Source organism: Trachypithecus francoisi, unplaced genomic scaffold, assembly GCF_009764315.1.
Source record: "Trachypithecus francoisi isolate TF-2019V2 unplaced genomic scaffold, Tfra_2.0 Lachesis_group14, whole genome shotgun sequence".
Lineage (NCBI taxonomy): Eukaryota > Metazoa > Chordata > Mammalia > Primates > Cercopithecidae > Trachypithecus > Trachypithecus francoisi.
In genome coordinates this window covers 16,034,132-16,051,534 of record NW_022681459.1, presented here as the reverse complement: position 1 = coordinate 16,051,534, position 17,403 = coordinate 16,034,132, and the positions used below count along the sequence as shown (strand labels likewise).

At 39.9% G+C, this 17,403-nt stretch overlaps 1 protein-coding gene across 5 annotated transcripts in view; it reads right to left on the bottom strand.

Moving 5' to 3' along the window:
- The window catches only part of USP16 (ubiquitin specific peptidase 16), a 29,567-nt gene extending 14,238 nt beyond the window's left edge, over positions 1-15,329 (bottom strand). The window contains exons 1-11 of one of the 5 annotated variants that reach the window (XM_033232249.1): positions 15,171-15,329; positions 14,177-14,239; positions 11,954-12,055; positions 10,655-10,833; positions 6,532-6,635; positions 5,105-5,208; positions 4,016-4,203; positions 3,042-3,137; positions 2,321-2,451; positions 1,594-1,681; positions 474-552 (exon numbers count right to left, since the gene is read on the bottom strand). In XM_033232249.1, the coding sequence (XP_033088140.1) occupies positions 474-552; positions 1,594-1,681; positions 2,321-2,451; positions 3,042-3,137; positions 4,016-4,203; positions 5,105-5,208; positions 6,532-6,635; positions 10,655-10,833; positions 11,954-12,014 (1,030 nt within the window). In that variant the 5' untranslated portion in view covers positions 12,015-12,055; positions 14,177-14,239; positions 15,171-15,329. The remainder of the gene's footprint in view (positions 1-473; positions 553-1,593; positions 1,682-2,320; positions 2,452-3,041; positions 3,138-4,015; positions 4,204-5,104; positions 5,209-6,531; positions 6,636-10,654; positions 10,834-11,953; positions 12,056-14,176; positions 14,240-15,170) is intronic. The other 4 variants (XM_033232250.1, XM_033232248.1, XM_033232251.1 and 1 more) reach the window with 4 other exon arrangements.
- Positions 15,330-17,403: the final 2,074 nt, after the last annotated feature.

The window sequence follows — 17,403 nt, the reverse complement described above, 5'->3', positions numbered from 1 at the left end:
TAGTTCCTCAGTTTCACCAGTCACATTTCAGGCGACACACATGCCTAGTTGCTTCTATATGGGACAGCAAAGATACAGAAGAGCTCCATCAACACAGGAAGTTCTACTGGGCAGATCTGTCCTAAATCTTTACATGCCATATAATAAGAACTAAGTTGGCTCCACGATTAATACCAACTACTGACAACTCACAGTAACAAATACAATTCATGTATTACTGCTAATTATAATTTTAAGCTTTTGAAAAGTAAAACTGTAATTCATCTTAGCTCTATCTTTAATACATAAAAAGAATACACTATAGGTTAAAATTGTCCACTTTTGGAATACCGAATAATTTTCACTAATCAATGTTGATAAAGAGAAATTATACATTAAGAATTGTGGACTTGGAAATACATGTGCCAGCAATGTTGTCCTAAGATACAGAGGATTTCAACTATAGTGTTTTAGTTCAAAAAGTCAGACATTACCTTTAACTTTATTTTTTAGTTCTTCATCCAATTTTTCAGTAGAATTACCAAATGCTTTAAGTATTCCTTTACTCACTCTCTAAAAGTAATAAAATGAATATATATACACTATTAAATTTTAAATTTTATTTTCCTTAGAAAATATGTAATCAAGTCAAGAAAGTGATCAGGATACAGCTGCCCATTTTTACTAAATAATTCCAAAATCACATTTTCAAAATTAATTCAAGGAGCTAAAAAGGAATTATGCCGCAAAGCAATCACTAACCATTGAAAAAAGGTATTATCTCATCATTTCAAGATCTTAAACCTTTTCAAACCAAAGCTTATCAGAACATGCCCGCCTCCTTTGAGAAGAAACTGAAATAGCTTGTCCTACAAGCAGAATGATTACGTGAGAGCCACAGGGGCTGACTCCAGTGCTTAAAGCCCAGCTCCATTATTTCTGGGGGACCTTAAACTAGGTACTGAACCTCTCCACAGCCTAGATTCTCTATCCATGGAACAGGAAAAAACCACAGTATCCACCTCGCAGAAACTTTGTGAAAACGAAGTAAGGGAATTAATACAAAACACTGAAAACAGTGATTGGCATAAAATAAGTGCAAAATAAGTATTAGTTATCACTATTACGAGTACTCATTAATTCATATCCCCAAATACATTATTTTATATCCTGGCAAATAACAAAAATTTTAAAATGCAACAAATGTTCCCTGACTCCTACAAAATGAAAATACTTTCTAGATTCAAAAAACAGTGTTAAATCAGACTCAGAATAAGAGTAAGGGTGTGCTGCACCTGGGAACCATTTTGGGAGAAACATTTTCCAATATCTGGCAGCTCTTCTCATAGGTTAGTACAACAGAACCTTTAAAGAACATTAACGTTGTAAACATCAACTAAACTTAAGCCATCATGAGAAAGAGAATCATTGCTAATTCTCTGGATTCATTCTAATGGTGAAAACATACTAGTTGAAAAAGCTGGTGTAAGAAAAAATTTAAAAGTATGATGGCCTTAATATCTAGCTTTCATTGTTTTAACTCGTAAGATATCAAATGAGACAGAAAGCTTATGAAGATAAGATCATAAAATACAATGGTCATAACATGCTAACTTGGTGTTCTTCTGCTCTCATCCCATCCAATAAATAGCGAAGCAGCTCCTGGCTGTCTTGCTGCTGATAGCCTTTAAACCGCACTGCTCTGGAGAAAAACAAAAAGACGGAAAAGCAATCTTCAGTCTACTAAGATCTGAAACTATTTTTAGAAAATCTTAGGATCATATCCCAAATCTCAGAGAGTTCTAGTTTCTTTTCTTTGTTTTTTTTTTTTTGAGACGGAGTCTTGCTCTGTTGCCCAGGCTGGAGTGCAGTGGGGCAATCTCGGCTCACTGCAAGCTCCACCTCCCGAGTTCACACCACCTCCCGAGTTCACCCGCCTCAGCCTCCAGAGTAGCTGGGACTACAGGCACCCGCCACCACGCCCAGATAATTTTTTGTATTTTTAGTAGAGACAGGGTTTCATTGTGTTAGCCAGGATGGTCTTGATCTCCTGACCTTGTGATCCGCCCACCTCACCCTCCCAAAGTGCTGGGATTACAGGCGTGAGCCACCACAACCGGCCAGAAAGTTCTAGTTTCTACAAATTTCTGTTGTCCATTAACACCCTTGGGAGATTTAACTATCACATAAAATATATGTTAAAATCCAAATTAAAAAAAACTATGCGTTTTGTATACAGAGAGTTGACTAAATGTAATGCTATTAATATTTTTATATTTTAATATTAATATGATTTCTCAGCATCTGAGGCACTGAAAGCACAATCAAAGTGGATACTCACTTTTTACAGACCTGAGAAAAGAGTTCTTTAGGTGTCACAATCCCCTTTTTGGTCTCTTGCATCTCATTAAGAAACTGGCTCATGGCTAAAGTAAGAGGGCCTGGAGGCTCAAGGTTTATTTCTAACGGTTCCTGAATATGGGAAAAGAAATTACTTTCTTCAGTCAAATTTTGGAATCATTGACTTTACTAAAATCTAATTAGTTAACATATACTGTCAATGTTCCTGACAGAACTGCCCTATTTAAAAGTTTACAATGTACATCAAAAGATACAGAAACTGTTTGGTCACAGACTGTCTTACGCAGAATTCAGCTCTACTATTTTAGTTTTAGATTATCTGGAACACTTACTACCTAAGAATTGAAAGAGCCAAAGCAAAACGTAAAAAATAAAAATGGATAAGGCAATATTTATTTGATTACACAGCTCTTAAGTACCTTAAAGATGTTAAAAATAATAAGGTAAGCCTAAGGCCTCACAAACATATACACGTTCCCAAGAAGGAAGCTTAACCCTCGAGCACAGAAAATCAGCCCACACACAGAGCAAACAGATGTAAAGGCTCCTCAAAACTTCTATTAGCCTGAAACTGTTCAACTTAGTAGCCTAAAGTAAAACAAAACCGAAACAGTGGAAATAAGTGTCAATTATTCAAAATAATTCAGAAAACAGACATTCAGAGAGGAAAGTTACAGATTAGAAAAGTTTAAAGAACATACTGTTAATGCCAAATCAGGTGGTTCGATTTTTACAATTGTTCCAGACATTTTCACTTCTTTTAGTAGTTCTCTAAGCACTGGTGTTTGTGACAAGTTCTAGCATGTAGGGTGAAAAAAAAAGAGAAACATTACTTAAAAGGCAAATCAACTCAAACACTTCTTAAGTGTCTATTCTATCAAAACAGAAGATCATGACCAACACTAAAATCTCTATTGTATCTGTACTCGGAAAATGAAAAGTTACAGACGCTTCTCTCCCGGCTCTATATGGGTCATAACTACTTCATTTCTGAACTTATTCATCACCTCAGTGGGGCACTCTCCCACCAGCCAATCAGAAGTAGCTATCCCCAATACTCCACCATGATTCTCTCACAACCACTTACCACCACCTGTAGCTACATATTTGCTTCTGTACGAGGTTATCCTGTGTTTCCGCCGCCCAAGTGCAAGCTCCATGAAAGAAGCAGCAATATTTGTTTCAAACCCACTGCACCCGAGTGCTCACCAAACTGTCTTACTGTTATGCAATAAAACTTTCCTTAAGTTTTCTCTGGCCAGGCGAGTTGGCTCACGCCTGGAATCTAAACATTTTGGGTAGCCCAAGTGGGTGGACTGCTTGAGCCCAGAAGTTCAAGACTAGCCTAGGCAACAGGGCGAAACCCCATCTCTACAAAAGATACAAAAACTAGCTGGGAGTGGTGGTGCATGTCTATAGTCCTAGTTACTCTGGAAGTTAAGGTAGGAGGATTGCTTGAGCCCAAGAGGCAGAGGCTGCAGTGAGCTGAGATCATGCCACTGCACTCCAGCCGAGTGACAGAGTGAGACCCTGTCTCCAAAAAAAAAAAAAAAAAAAAAAAAAAGTTTTCTTTGGATACATAGAAATAAATTACTTAGGGGGGAATTAAGTAGCAGATTCTATAAGGAAAAGGATGTTTTTTTTTTTTTTTTAAGGGAAAAAAATGACAATGTACCTGCATAACTGCATTGAAGAAACACGTGTTTCCCAAATTACTGAGTCCTTTCACAGTTATCTGAGAAAGAGAATTCATGGGAGGATTCTCTTTAGCCATGTTTTCCTTCTTTTCTCTCTCTTGTTCATTTTTACTCTCTTTTTCTAATTTTTTATTTTCAAGTTCAATATTTCCATTATCTTTCTCTGCTTTAAAAAAAGAAGAAGAAAACATTTAGCAAAATGTGTAATATGGTCATATCGAATGCAGACGTATACTTGGGAAACAGTATTAGAGTCTGTGAGTTTACCTAAAGACATTATTTCCAACCCACCCACCCATTTGATTTTAAATAAATACAGGTAAATTGCCATGCAAAAAAACAAACAAACAAAAAAAAACCCAATAAACAACAAATACTCAGACCTAAAGTAAGCAATAGTTTGACAAATGAAACCAAACAGTATGTGCTTTGGAATAAATCTCCCTTTTTTACTGCACAAAAATTATTTACAAATGAACACATCTTACCTTGTAAAATTAAGAATATGAAACAATCAAGAACGTGGACATAAAATAAATTTTTTAATGAATTCTGTGGGTCAAAAATCAATCCTAAAGTAAAAAACAAGTAATTCTGGCTCTGACAAAGATACTTGTGACAATAGAAACTTAAAAAACATGCTTAAAGCAAACGCTGTACATCAGTCAATTAGTTTAATTATGCATGGAAAGAACCTAAGAAATATCTGACCATTAGAAGGAATCACAAATGCTTTACTTTTATGTTATCCCAGCAAACAGACAGAAATCTTGCTATTACAAAATTACGACAGTAAGAACAGTGTTAAGGCAAGTCTATAGTAAGCCTGGCTAGGGTTACGGGAACAGGTCTATTGGTCATTCCCTTAGTCTATGGCCTTCATCACATCTGACTAGACCATTTATTACATCCCTTCTAACACATGAAACTAAAAAGTTTCATAGTTTGAAATCAACCATAACTAATGTTACTCAGCTGTATGTAACACTAGGTAGTATAACAAATCTAAGTATCAGCAGATACATAAATCAACATTTGGTATATATTAAAGAAACAAATTATTTTACCTGGCTTTGGAGTTGTAATGCCGGCTTGTTTTCTAACATAATCAACCACTTGACCCAATTGGTTTGAACTACAATACTGGACCTCATTATCACATATATAACACCTGTGTCCCAAAAAAATCACAGAAAGAAAAATGACAAACTGACAACTAAAAAGGGGGGGATAAATAATAATTCCTGGAATCCAAAGTGTGTAACTGCCAACTTATTCTATTAAAGAAACTGAACATAAAAATTCTGTTTTCCTGAAGAAGACAGTGCATATTTACTCTGGTTTATTATTACTAAGATTTGCCAGAATTACAGCTGCATATAAGTAGTACGATGAAATACCCCAAATATTTTACTTTACTGGTTATAACACTGAAGTCAAAAGATTTTTCTACATATATTTTAAAATACAGAACTACACTAACAAAAATAACAACTTCTTTTTTGTTTTTTGAGACGGTCTCGCTCTGTCGCCCAGGCTGGAGTGCAGTGGCGCCATTTATGGTCACTGCAAGCTCCACCTCCCGGGTTCATGCCACCCTCCTGCCTCAGTCTCCTGAATAGCTGGGACTACAGGTGCCCACCACCATGCCCAGCTAATTTTTTTTTTGATATTTTTAGTAGAGATGGGGTTTCACTGTGTTAGCCAGACAAAAGTAACATTTACAATTGAAAGATGTCATTCAAGCTAGGCACAGTAGCTCATGCCTGTAATTCCAGCACTTTGGGAGGCCCAGGCATGCGAATCATGAGAGGATCACGAGGTCAGGAGTTTGAGACCAGCCTGACCAACATGTTGAAACCCTGTCTCTACTAAAAATACAAAAATTAGCTGGGCATGGCGGTACATGCCTGTAATCCCAGCTACTCGGGAGGCTGAGGCAGGAGAATTGCTTGAACCCAGGAGGCGGAGGTTGCGGTGAGCCGAGATCGTGCCACTGCACTCCAGCCTGGGCGAATGAAAGAGATTCCATCCCCCCCCCCAAAAAAAAAGATGTCATTCAGTGAAGACTACTGTGAAAATGATTTTTAAGAGGTAAAAATCTGTTTTAATGATGTTACGATGCAGCATCTATGATATACCAGCCTGATATTTATTTTCACGCAAATTTATAGCCAAAATTTTATTACAATCTTGTTTATCTGAAATTTGTTCTTAGCGTCCCTGTCTCCACTATATACCTTATAATATCACAAGCAACAAAAACAAAGGGGTAAAGACTCTTAAGTCTTCTATGTTACAATTTTTCTGTTTGTGCAAACGCCCAAGCAGAAGCTTCTCATAACACCACATTCTTCAGCTTTGTGAAAGTGATGGTATTTTAAAACATACTACAAAAATGTTAAATTGTTTTCTTCTTAAACATATTTAAACATTTCTATTCTCCAATATTTCAAATAATTCCCACCCAGCAGGCAGAGGAACCGAAACTCACCATACACTCCAGTTGTCCAAACTAAGAACCAGACAGTGAGGTTCAGACCTTGGTGTAAGATAGTGCTTCAAGGCATGCTGCTCCTGAGAATTTCTGCCACAGCCCTAAAAAATCATAATCATAAACCTCAAAGCCATAAAAATTCAGCAAGAGGGGAGAATGCAAAATCTATCATAAACAAGGAAGTGGCTTATGAAACTCTGCCACTCTTACAATCTTGAAAAGAAAATGTCAGACTCCAGAATCAGCATTTTGTTAAAACTTAAATATGCACAGGCAACTGAGAACATTTAAGTCAAAAAGTATTTAGAAAACCATGCACTTGTTGGGCGCAGTGGCTCACACCTGTAATCCCAGTACTTTGGGGGGCCGAGGTGGGGGGATCACCTGAGGTCAGGAGTTCAAGACCAGCCTGACCAACATGGTGAAACCCCGTCTCTACTAAAAATACAAAAATTAGCCAGGCATGGTGGCATACGTCTGTAATCCCAGCTAATTAGGAGGCTGAGGCAGGAGAATTGCTTGAACCTAGGAGGCAGAGGTTGCCGTGAGCCAATATCATACCACTGCACTCCAGCCTGGGCAACAAGAGTGAAAACTCCATCTCAAAATAAAAAAAATAAAAAAAAAGAAAACCATGCATTCAAAGTACTCTTCCTTTCCAACTTTCCAGCCCAAATTAAACCACACTAACGCAGTCACTCATGAAGTCTGGTTTGGATTCCTTAACAGTCTCCTAAACATTCCCCTAACTTCAGCCTCCTCCTTCACATGCATATTCTTTTAGTTTAATGTTCCTAAAACAAAGCTCTGTTCATATACAATTCAAAAATTATGAATTGCTCTCTTAAACCCCTAATAAACAAACCTGACATTCTCTGACCCCAACATATCTCTCCAGTGTTAACTCCACATTCTCTTATTCACATACCAATGACCAACTAATAACACACCCAGCACTTTTCACAACTATGCAATTTTGTTCACATTATTCTATTTATCCAGAATCCTTTATGAACACTGCTACCTAACAAAATCCCACCAACTCTTCAAGATCTTGCTCAAAAGCCACCTCCTCCCAGAAGCCTATACTTATCTCCCAGATGAGAAAATACTGTCTCCTTCCTTTAAACAAATTCTATAACATGGTGTAAATTCCTAGTGGCATTCCTTATTTTTTACCTTGTACTAATGTTAGTGATATTTATATTCATTCTCCCCTGAACTATAAATCCCAAAGGCTCAAAGCAATAGACTTAATGTATTACCAAATATTCTAGAACACAGGAGGTGGTCAAAAAGCACTATTTAAATAAGTAAATGGGAGACTTGTACCTAAAAGATGTATAGGCTTATTCATGAAAGAACATGACCAAAACTCCTGCTTCCAGCTAGTCAGATCACTGCTAAGAAACATACCTTCACTGTGTATCTACTGGAACCAGTCTATCAACTTTTGGACCAGAGTACAACAACCAGTCCTGTTACTACTGCAGCTAGATATATACTTTGGAGAAGGAATATACATTGGTAGTTTCTAATTCCTTAACTATGATACCAAACACTATTGGCTTAATTTATCCCACTCAACATTTAATTCCAAAATAAATGAATTAACATTTGATATTATTTTTGAAAATTACATCATTTAAGATCATCTGAAACATACAATTGTCTTGAGACAACAGTTAAGAATCATTAGCTAACAGTGCCAAAAGTATCTCATGGGAAAAAAGTTAATACTGACTTGTCTTACTCTTATGAATTAAAAAGGTAGCAAGTAAAATTTGTAACACAAAATATATTCTGAAAAATCGAAATAGCAAAGTATATTCATACTCACCATATGTATTTAAACGGTTACAATTAAACCTTTCAAATACAAGTAAACAACATTCTTTCCTAACATACAGATTTTTTTAACTGACCACAATGAGATATCAGTATATAACTCTCACAACGGCTAAAATAAAAAACTGTGACAATTCCAATTGCTGGCAAAAATGAAGAAAATGAAGAAAAAGTGAATCATTCATACACTGCTAGTAAGAATATAAAAAGTAGAGTCACTGTGGAAAAATAGTTTGGCAGTTTCTTAAAAAACTAAACATTAAATTGCCATAGGACCCAGCAAGTGCACTCTTGGACATTTATCCTAGAGAAACGAAATCTAAGTTCACACAAAAACCTGTACACAAATGTTAATAGCGGCTTTATTTAAACACCAAAAAATGGGATCAGCCCAGATGTTGTCATTCGACAGGTAAACAGTAAAAACAAGCTGTGGTACATATATGCCATAAAATACACTCAGTGATTAAAAAAAGAACAAACTTGATACACACAGCTTTGATAAATCTTCAGGTGATTATGCTGAGTGAAAAAGGCAATCCTGGCTGGGCATTGTGGCTCACACCTATCATCTTAGCACTTTGGGAGGCCCAGGTGGGCAGATCACTTGAGTCCAGGACTTTCAGACCAGCCTGGGCAGTATACCGAAACCACATCTCTACAAAAACTACAAAGCTTAGCCATGAGTAGTGGCATGCAGGTGTAGTCCCTGCTACTCGGGAGGCTGAGGTGGGAGGATCACTTGAGCCTGGGACGTGAAGGCTGCTGTGAGCCATGATTATATCACTGAACTCCAGCCTGGGTGAGAGAGTGAGGCCCTGTCTCGAAAAAAGAAAGAGCCAATCCCAAAATGTTGCACACTGTATGACTCCATTTACATAACCTTTCTGACGAAGTGACTACATTTAGAAATACAGAATAGAATGGTGGTTGCCAGGGGCTGGAGAGAGTGGTGGCAGTAGGGAGGTGGGTATGACGATCCCTGTGATGTTCAACTATTTAGTATCATGAATGTGGTGGCGAATAATCTACACAGGTGACAAAAGTGTACAGAATGTAATACACATGTACACATACACATGCACAAAAGAGAAGTCAAACTCAGGAGATCTGATTGAGATTGGTGTGTTGTATCAATCTCAATATCCTGGTTGTGATATTATACTCATTTTGTAAAATGTTACCATCTGATCAAAATGTGTAGGGATTTCTCTGTATTATTTATTAGATCTGCACATGGATCTATAACAACCTCAATAAGATTTTCAACTTGAAAACATATAATGAAAAAAAAAAAATCCTAACTGGGCACAGTGGGTCACGCCTGTATTCCTAGCACTTTGAGCGAGCCAAGGTTAGTGGATCACTTGAAATCAGGAGTTTGAGATCGGCCTGGCCAACATGGCAAAACCCCGTCTCTACTAAAAATACAAAAATCAGCCGGGCGTGGTGGCACACACCTGTAATTCCAGCTACTTGGAGACTGAGGCAGGAAAGCTGCTTGAACCTGGGAGGTAGAGGCTGCCGTGAGCCAAGATTGCACCACTGCACTCCAGCCTGGGTGACAGAGTAAGACCCCATCTCAAAAAAAAAAAAAAAAAAAAATGGCTATCTGCCTCATCTTGAAGCCTCATGACTTCATGACTACTGCCTAGTAGCCCAATTTCCTAACATATAAGCTTAACTTGCCACCACTAAGGGTAACTGAGAGGCCCTGACTTTAGTACCACAGTAGTAACTGTGAGCTGGTAGAGCAGACACTGTGATGCGCCAGCCAGACATGCCCTCACTCCCAAAGATCAAGGTACTACGCATTCCCCCAGGTGCTGAGAATGTGGCCAGCTGAGAGCTCACAGTCTAGTCCATCCATTCCCAGGAATCGGTCTCAACAAAAGGGAGCTGCCTTGCCCAAGGTTACTTCCTGCTCTAGGGACAGGCCACATCCAGTGACTGGTCTATACACAGATAGAAAGGCCTAGCTCCTTGCCTCAATTCAGGCAGAGATCACTGTGGGATTGGCTGAGACCCCACTGCCACTGCCTCTTCATTCAACTTCTCCCTGTGCTTAATCTTGCTTCCCTTACTTTTATTGGTGTGGTACCAGAGAACACTTCACCACCTATACACACTTCAGACTCAGAAGTGGTTCCCCAGAGAACACGATCTATGTTACTAGTACCCTTTTATCCATACTGTACTTTCAAGTAATACTTTCTAAAGTAAGTTCAAAGAGTTTTCTAAAATCTCATATTGATCTTAAAAGTAAGCATACCTGATGGCCACATTTAAGACATAACCAAACTGAAGGCTTTTCTTCTGTTTCGTCTTCAGCTTTATCTTTCACTTTATTGTCAGTCTTACAGTCTTGGCAAATATTCCATTCCACATTCACTATAGCCTTTTTCAAGTTACCTTGTTCCAATCCTTTTCTAATGTGTCTGCACATAGGTTCTATTAAAACAAATAATAGAGAAGGAATATATAAGGTCAAAAATGACTTTCTTCAGTTAATCTCAAAACTTACCCTTGATTCACATTTCAAAAATGAAATTTACTCTATAAAGTAACTGTTAGATATTCTGAACTTAAAATTGTTTGATGTTTGAATAATATGAGATGAATATGTGAGAAACAGATTTGATACAAATTTGTGAAGTTTCGCTTTCTTAAAGTCCTAAATATAACCACCACTGTCCCCCACTACAAATTCATTTCAATTTATTTGGCTATTTCCTTTAAATTAAGGACCTTTATCATATTTATGATTCTCTTTATCTTTAAAGATTTGTAGAAAACATCCTTCAGTTGGCCAGGCGCGGTGGCTCAAGCCTGTAATCCCAGAACTTTGAGAGGCTGAGGCAAGCAGATCACTTGAGGTTAGGAGTTCAAGACCAGCCTGGCTAACACAGTGAAACCCCATCTCTACTAAAAATACAAAAATTAGCTGGGTGTGGTGGAACACACCAGTAATCCCAGCTACTCATGAGGCTGAGACAGGAGAATTGCTTGAACCCACGAGGCAGAGGCTGCGGTGAGCTGAGATCATGCTACTGCACTCCAGTCTGGGCAACAGAGCCAGACTCCGTCTCAGAAAAAAAAAAAAAAGTTGTAGAAGGTTGGGCACAGTGACTCTCACGTGTAATCCCAGCACTTTTGGAGGCCGAGACAGGCGGATCACTTGAGGCAAGGAGTTCAAGACCAGCCTGATCAACATAGGAAAACGTCGTCTCTATTAAAAAAAAAAAAAATTAGCTAGCTGTGGTGGGATATGTCTGTAATCCCAGTTACTCGGAGGCTGAGGCACAAGAGAATCATTTGAACCTGGGAGGTGGAGGTTGCAGTGAGCTGAGATTGCACCACTGCACTCCAGCTGGGGTGACAGAACGAGAGTCTTTCTCCAAAAAAAAAAAAAAAAAAAAAAAAAAAGTAGAAGACTGTTAAATGACATATAGATTATAAACATTACATTAAAATGCAGATAACAATAATGTGCAGTTTTATACCATTTTCATATTTTAAAACATATTCATTTAGAGATATAAACATTAAAGATTCAGTCAATGAAATATACCTAAAGTTTCAGAGGAATCATCGATTGGAACAGTTTTTCCCTTTGTCCGTTTCTTTCCCATGTTGGCACTTTATGGATTACTTACTGACACAAAATAACAATCTAGAAAACAAGATAAAGTTAGCTTGAACAAAAAAGAAAGTATGTCTTATATTTCTCTAGGAGACAGTAAAATAATGAAGCCACATATATGATGCGTGTCTATCACACTGTAATTTATAAAGACCAATCACATATAATCATCTAATTTTCAATAGGAACTGAAGTAGATAGAATAGTTATCTCCCCTGTTTCTCATAGCGTAGGAAACTGATTCTTAACTGAAGTAGATAGAATAGTTATCTCCCCTGTTTTTCATAGCATAGGAAACTGATTCTTAGCAAGCTTAAGAGGTTTTCAATACATGTAAAAGGTCAGGAGAGAACCCTGGTCTTCTTACACAGGTCTTGAACAGTCTCAGAACTTGATACTCTTAGGAAGCTGACTCCTCTCTACGTACATGTGAAATAATGGTGGCACTTTAATCAGAAAACTGATTTCCTTTCCTTCTAAGCTACTTTTCTTAGCTCTGCAGTCTAGACAAATTAAATTGATAATTTCTCTAATAAAGATTAAAAATAATTCTGACAACAATCTCCTGAAGGGAGTTAGAAATTTTCCAACATAGCTTCAAAGCTAAATACAAAAAGTGATACACTGTTGTGCATTTTCCACACCAGGATTTCCTATGCATATCAGCTAAATGGAAATTGATTACAACTGCATTCTTGACTATTTACATTATTACATTATTGCCAAAACCACTTTGGAAGGCTATGACAAATCTAGCTGCACATCACATCTTCACCTTTTTAGTCAACAATTCAAACTTAGAAAACAAGAAAAGTGCTAAAAGTATATACAGGTCTACCTATCTAGAATTATAGATTTTAAAAATAAATACAAAAAATAGCACCCAAGTTCTTGCTTCCAATCCAACTCACTCTAATCGGCGTGGGAGTTCAGTACTAGATTCATCTTCCAGTTATGCCATTTTTATCATATCATTCTCTTGATTGAAAGCATTTAACAGTTTCCCAGACCACACTCCCTAAACTTTAGCCTTTATAAATAGGCCCCATAGGTCTTTATAAATTTGGCCCCAATGCTCAGCTAATCCTGACTCTATTATGCCTCAACAACAACAATAACAAAAAACCCACTAAAATTATAATTATATAGTACTTTCGATCTTCAAAGTCCTTTCACAAATATTATCACATCGGATTTTCATAACAACACTTTAAACAGACATTTCACTCAAGGAGAAAACTCAGGAAAAAAAATGGTGAAAGATCACACAGGGTAACAAAAATGAGCTAAAAGGCAGGTGTTGTCTGGATGCGGTGGCTCACGCCTATAGTCCCAACACTTTCGGAGGTCGAGGTGGGAGGACTGCTTGAGGCCAGAAGTTCAAGACTAGCCTGAGCAACAACAAGGCGACACTCTATCTCTACAAAAAAAAATAGGTAAAACGCAGATGTTTGGGTTTCAAGACCACCACTTTTTACCTGCCAATCAAGTCAGTCTCTTTGTGTTTTTTTTTAAGACAGAGTCTTGCTCTGCCGCCTGGGTTCAAATGCTTCTTCTACCTCAGACTCCCGAATAGCTAGGATTACAGAAGCCCACCACCACGCCCGTCTAATTTTTGTATTTTTAGTAGATACGGGGGTTTCACCATCTTGGCCAGAGTGATCTGAACTCCTGACCTCGTGATCTGCCCGCCTCAGCCTCCCAAAGTGCTAGGATTAAAGGCGTGAGCCACCGCCCCTGGCCAAGTCTGTCTCTTGTACTCCACTCCAAAACACTTTGTACCCTCTGTGCCTTGATGTCTTTGATTTCTAGCCGTAATGTTCTATCTATCTAAATCTTACCAATCTTGCAAGCTCTCCATTTCAAGGAAGCCTTAGACAATCATTCTACTCTAAATTAACCTCTCCACTGAACTTCTCTAGTATTTATGGTATGCTCCAGTCATCTTGTCCCCTTATCAGATATTCTAGTGAATTTCTTAAATCTTTATCTGGGTTTATCTTATTTCTCTAAGCAGAATCTAAAGTTCTTAGAAAAATAAATGGTTTCAGGCATAGCTTTGGAACTGCCTATAATATCTAGCATAATGTTAGTACATAGTAGGTCCTGACGAAATACTTCTTGCATTTAAATAGAAAAATAGAATAGTACCTGAGGCATAAAGGATGATTATAACGTGCAAAGGTAGGTACATAAGAATGAAGCAAACAAGTTCTGGTGAAAAAGAAAAGAGTGAAGAGTAAGAAGTCAGAAGTCTGCAGTAGTGAAGACAGCACTAGTAAATCCGGTTTTAGGATTGCAGCAGCTCAGACTCCATAGGAAACTTGAAAGACGAATTGTTTATTGCTGCAGGCAGAGGACATAGAGGGGTCACTCCAGTGCTGCGGAAAGAGCCCCAGTAAATTTCTGACAACTATAAAGGCAACTAATGAGTCATGAGGAGAGAATATTTTGACTTTCATCAGCTCTAAACATCAATAAGCTTACTACACTTTTCAAGTAGTGTCATCGGATGAGTATTAGCGTCCTAGTGAAATGACTCTTTGCAGGACTCCGTACAAAATCTAAATCAAAGATAGTCTTGCCGCCTCTCATATTATTCCAAGTCTCTTCTCTCTCTGCCCTCCCAGTCGTCCCCTGCCTACTCGGTTCCATTAAAAAATGTAAGCGTGTGGAAAACTTTGTCAGCAGGTCTTAACGTGGCTTTCAAGTTTTGCGTAGATCAGTCCTCTCCTAGGTGTAGTCAACTGGATAGGTGACAGATCCTGCTTTTCCTACCAGCAGTAAGAACACGGCTGCAAACCCAGCCCCAACCCATAGGGTAATCCCTGCCACGCGCCACCCACCCACTTGCTCGGCGCCTGCCACACCTCCCCTCTCCTCCGCTTCTAACTGCTCGGATCCCACCGGGGAACCTCGGGGTCCACGGGGTCGAGAAGGGCGCCAGCAGCGGCATCTCATTGGCCAGCTTCTGGAACTGACAAAACACGCAGCCAATGAGATCGCAGTACCGGAAGTAGCCGGGTTACGTGCTTAAGGAGTGGGGCCTTCAAGAAGAGAACGAAGTTGGGGCGGAAAACAGGGGCTCTCCCAGCGCAGGAGGTCAGGCGAGCGACGACTGCCAGGCAGTGGGACTAGAACTCACCCACGGCGACAGAGCCCATAACTGCATCCCCTCATGGGCCTTTGGGCTGGGCAGCCAGCTCCCTCTTCCTCCTGGTGACGAATTGAGAGCGACGGAGCCGAAGCCAGTAACCCCTGGAAAGCAACAACTTCCGGAACGCGGCATTATGGGACGTGGCTAGGCCACCACCTCCCCACCCCCACCTCCCGGGACCATCGGCTCTGACGCTAGTAAATCTGCGCCTGCGTGCGGCTTGCGCCGGAAGTTCGGGCTTAGGGATTTTGTTGTCAATGGGTTTGGTTGTCAATGGGTTTTCTGGTCTCTGACATAACCATGAAGTTATATAAATGCCTCTGAAGTGTGGGCATCTGGTGGTGGTCTGAGCCTTGGAGTTTCCCAGATGGTTACCTTTCTGGAACACATTACATTTGGAGGCTAAGAGGGGGAGCGCTTAAATTTATGTCTCCGTGATTCTGTCCTCTCGACTTATAAAACTGAGTACCTAAGTTGTCTTGAATTTACCTTTCTGTGCCATGTCAGAATAAAAAACGCAGCGAGTTGTTTTTTTTGTTTTTTGTTTTTTGTTTTGAGACAGAATATCCCTCTGTCGCCCAGGTTGGAGTGCATTCTTCTGCCTCAGCCTTCCGAGTAGCTGGGACTACAGGCGCACGCCACACACCCGGCTAACTTTGGTTTTTTTTTTTTTTTTTTTTTTTTGAGAGGCAGTCTCGCTCAGTCGCCCAGACTGGAGTGCAGTGGCGCGATCTCACCTCACTGCAAGCTCCGCCTCCCGGGTTCACGCCATTCTCCTGCCTCAGCCTCCGGAGCGGCTGGGACCACAGGTGCCCGCCGCCATGCCCGGCTAATTTTTTGCATTTTTAGTAGAGACAGGGTTTCACCGTGTTAGCCACGATGGTCTCGATCTCCTAACCTTGTGATCCGCCTGCCTCGGCTTCCCAAAGTGCTGGGATTACAGACGTGAGCCACCGTGCCCAGCTAACTTTTGTATTTTGGGTGGAGACAGGGTTTCACCATATTGGCCAGGCTGGTCTCGAACTCCTGACCTTGTGATCCGCCCTTCTCGGCCTCCCAAAGTGCTGGGATTACAGGCGTGAGCCACCGCGCCCGGCCACGAGTGTGAATTTTTAAAGCAGAACTGAAAGACAGTGTCAAACATAAATTGCGGGAGAGGAGGGAATTTTCAAATATTTACTGTTCATTCTTTGAAAATTTGTAAGTGCAAGGCCGGGCGCGGTGGCTCATGCCTGTAATCCCAACACTGGGAGGCTGAGGTGGATGGATGACCTGAGGTCAGGAGTTCGAGACCAGCCTCGCCAACATGGTGAAATTCCGTCTTTACTAAAAATACAAAAAATTAGTCGGGCATGGTGGCGACCGCCTGTAATCCCAGCTACTCGGGAGGCTAAGGGAGGAGAATCGCTTGAACTCTGGAGGCAGAGGTTGCAGTGAGCCGAGATCACTCCATTGCACTCCAGCCTGGGCAACAAGAGTGAAACTCTGTCTCAAAAAAAGAAAATATGTAAGGGCACACTTTGTGCCAAGCCTTCCCTCAAATGAATTAAACATAGTCCTCTCTGCCCTGCAGTCTTAGTTCAGTAGAGAAAGTAGTAATCGCTACCAAGGGTGCAAGGGTGGGGGGGTTGCAGATATCTATAGAAAAATAGTCAAAGAATGTAAACAGATAGTTCACCATAAAAAAACAATTAATCATAAAATAAATGTCTATTGTTACTAATGAGATAAAAGGAGTTTAAGATGGTGGCATACTAACCACCAGAGTAACATTTGGTTAAATTTGGGGGAAAACTAGCTCTCTTGCTTTTTACTGCTGAGATAAATTTTTTTGTTTGTTTGTTTTATTTTGTTTTGAGACTGGCTTGCACTCTGCTGCCCAGGCTGGAGTACAGTGGCACGATCTCAGCTCACTGCAACCTCCACCTTCAGGGTTGAAACGATTCTCCTGCCTCTGCCTCCTGAGTGGCTGGGATTACAGGCACATACCACCCCACCACATCCAACTAATGTTTGTAGTTTTTGGTAGAGGTGGGGTTTCAGCATGTTGGCCAGGCTGGTCTTGAACTCCTGGCCTTAAGTGATCCACCTGCCTCAGCCTCCCAAAGTGCTGAATTACAGGTGTAAGCCACCACGCCCAGCTTAGTTTCATCTTTCACTTTATTCTGACAACATTATGACATTAAAGTCCAAGAGATATTGGGCTCGTCCTTGTTTGGTC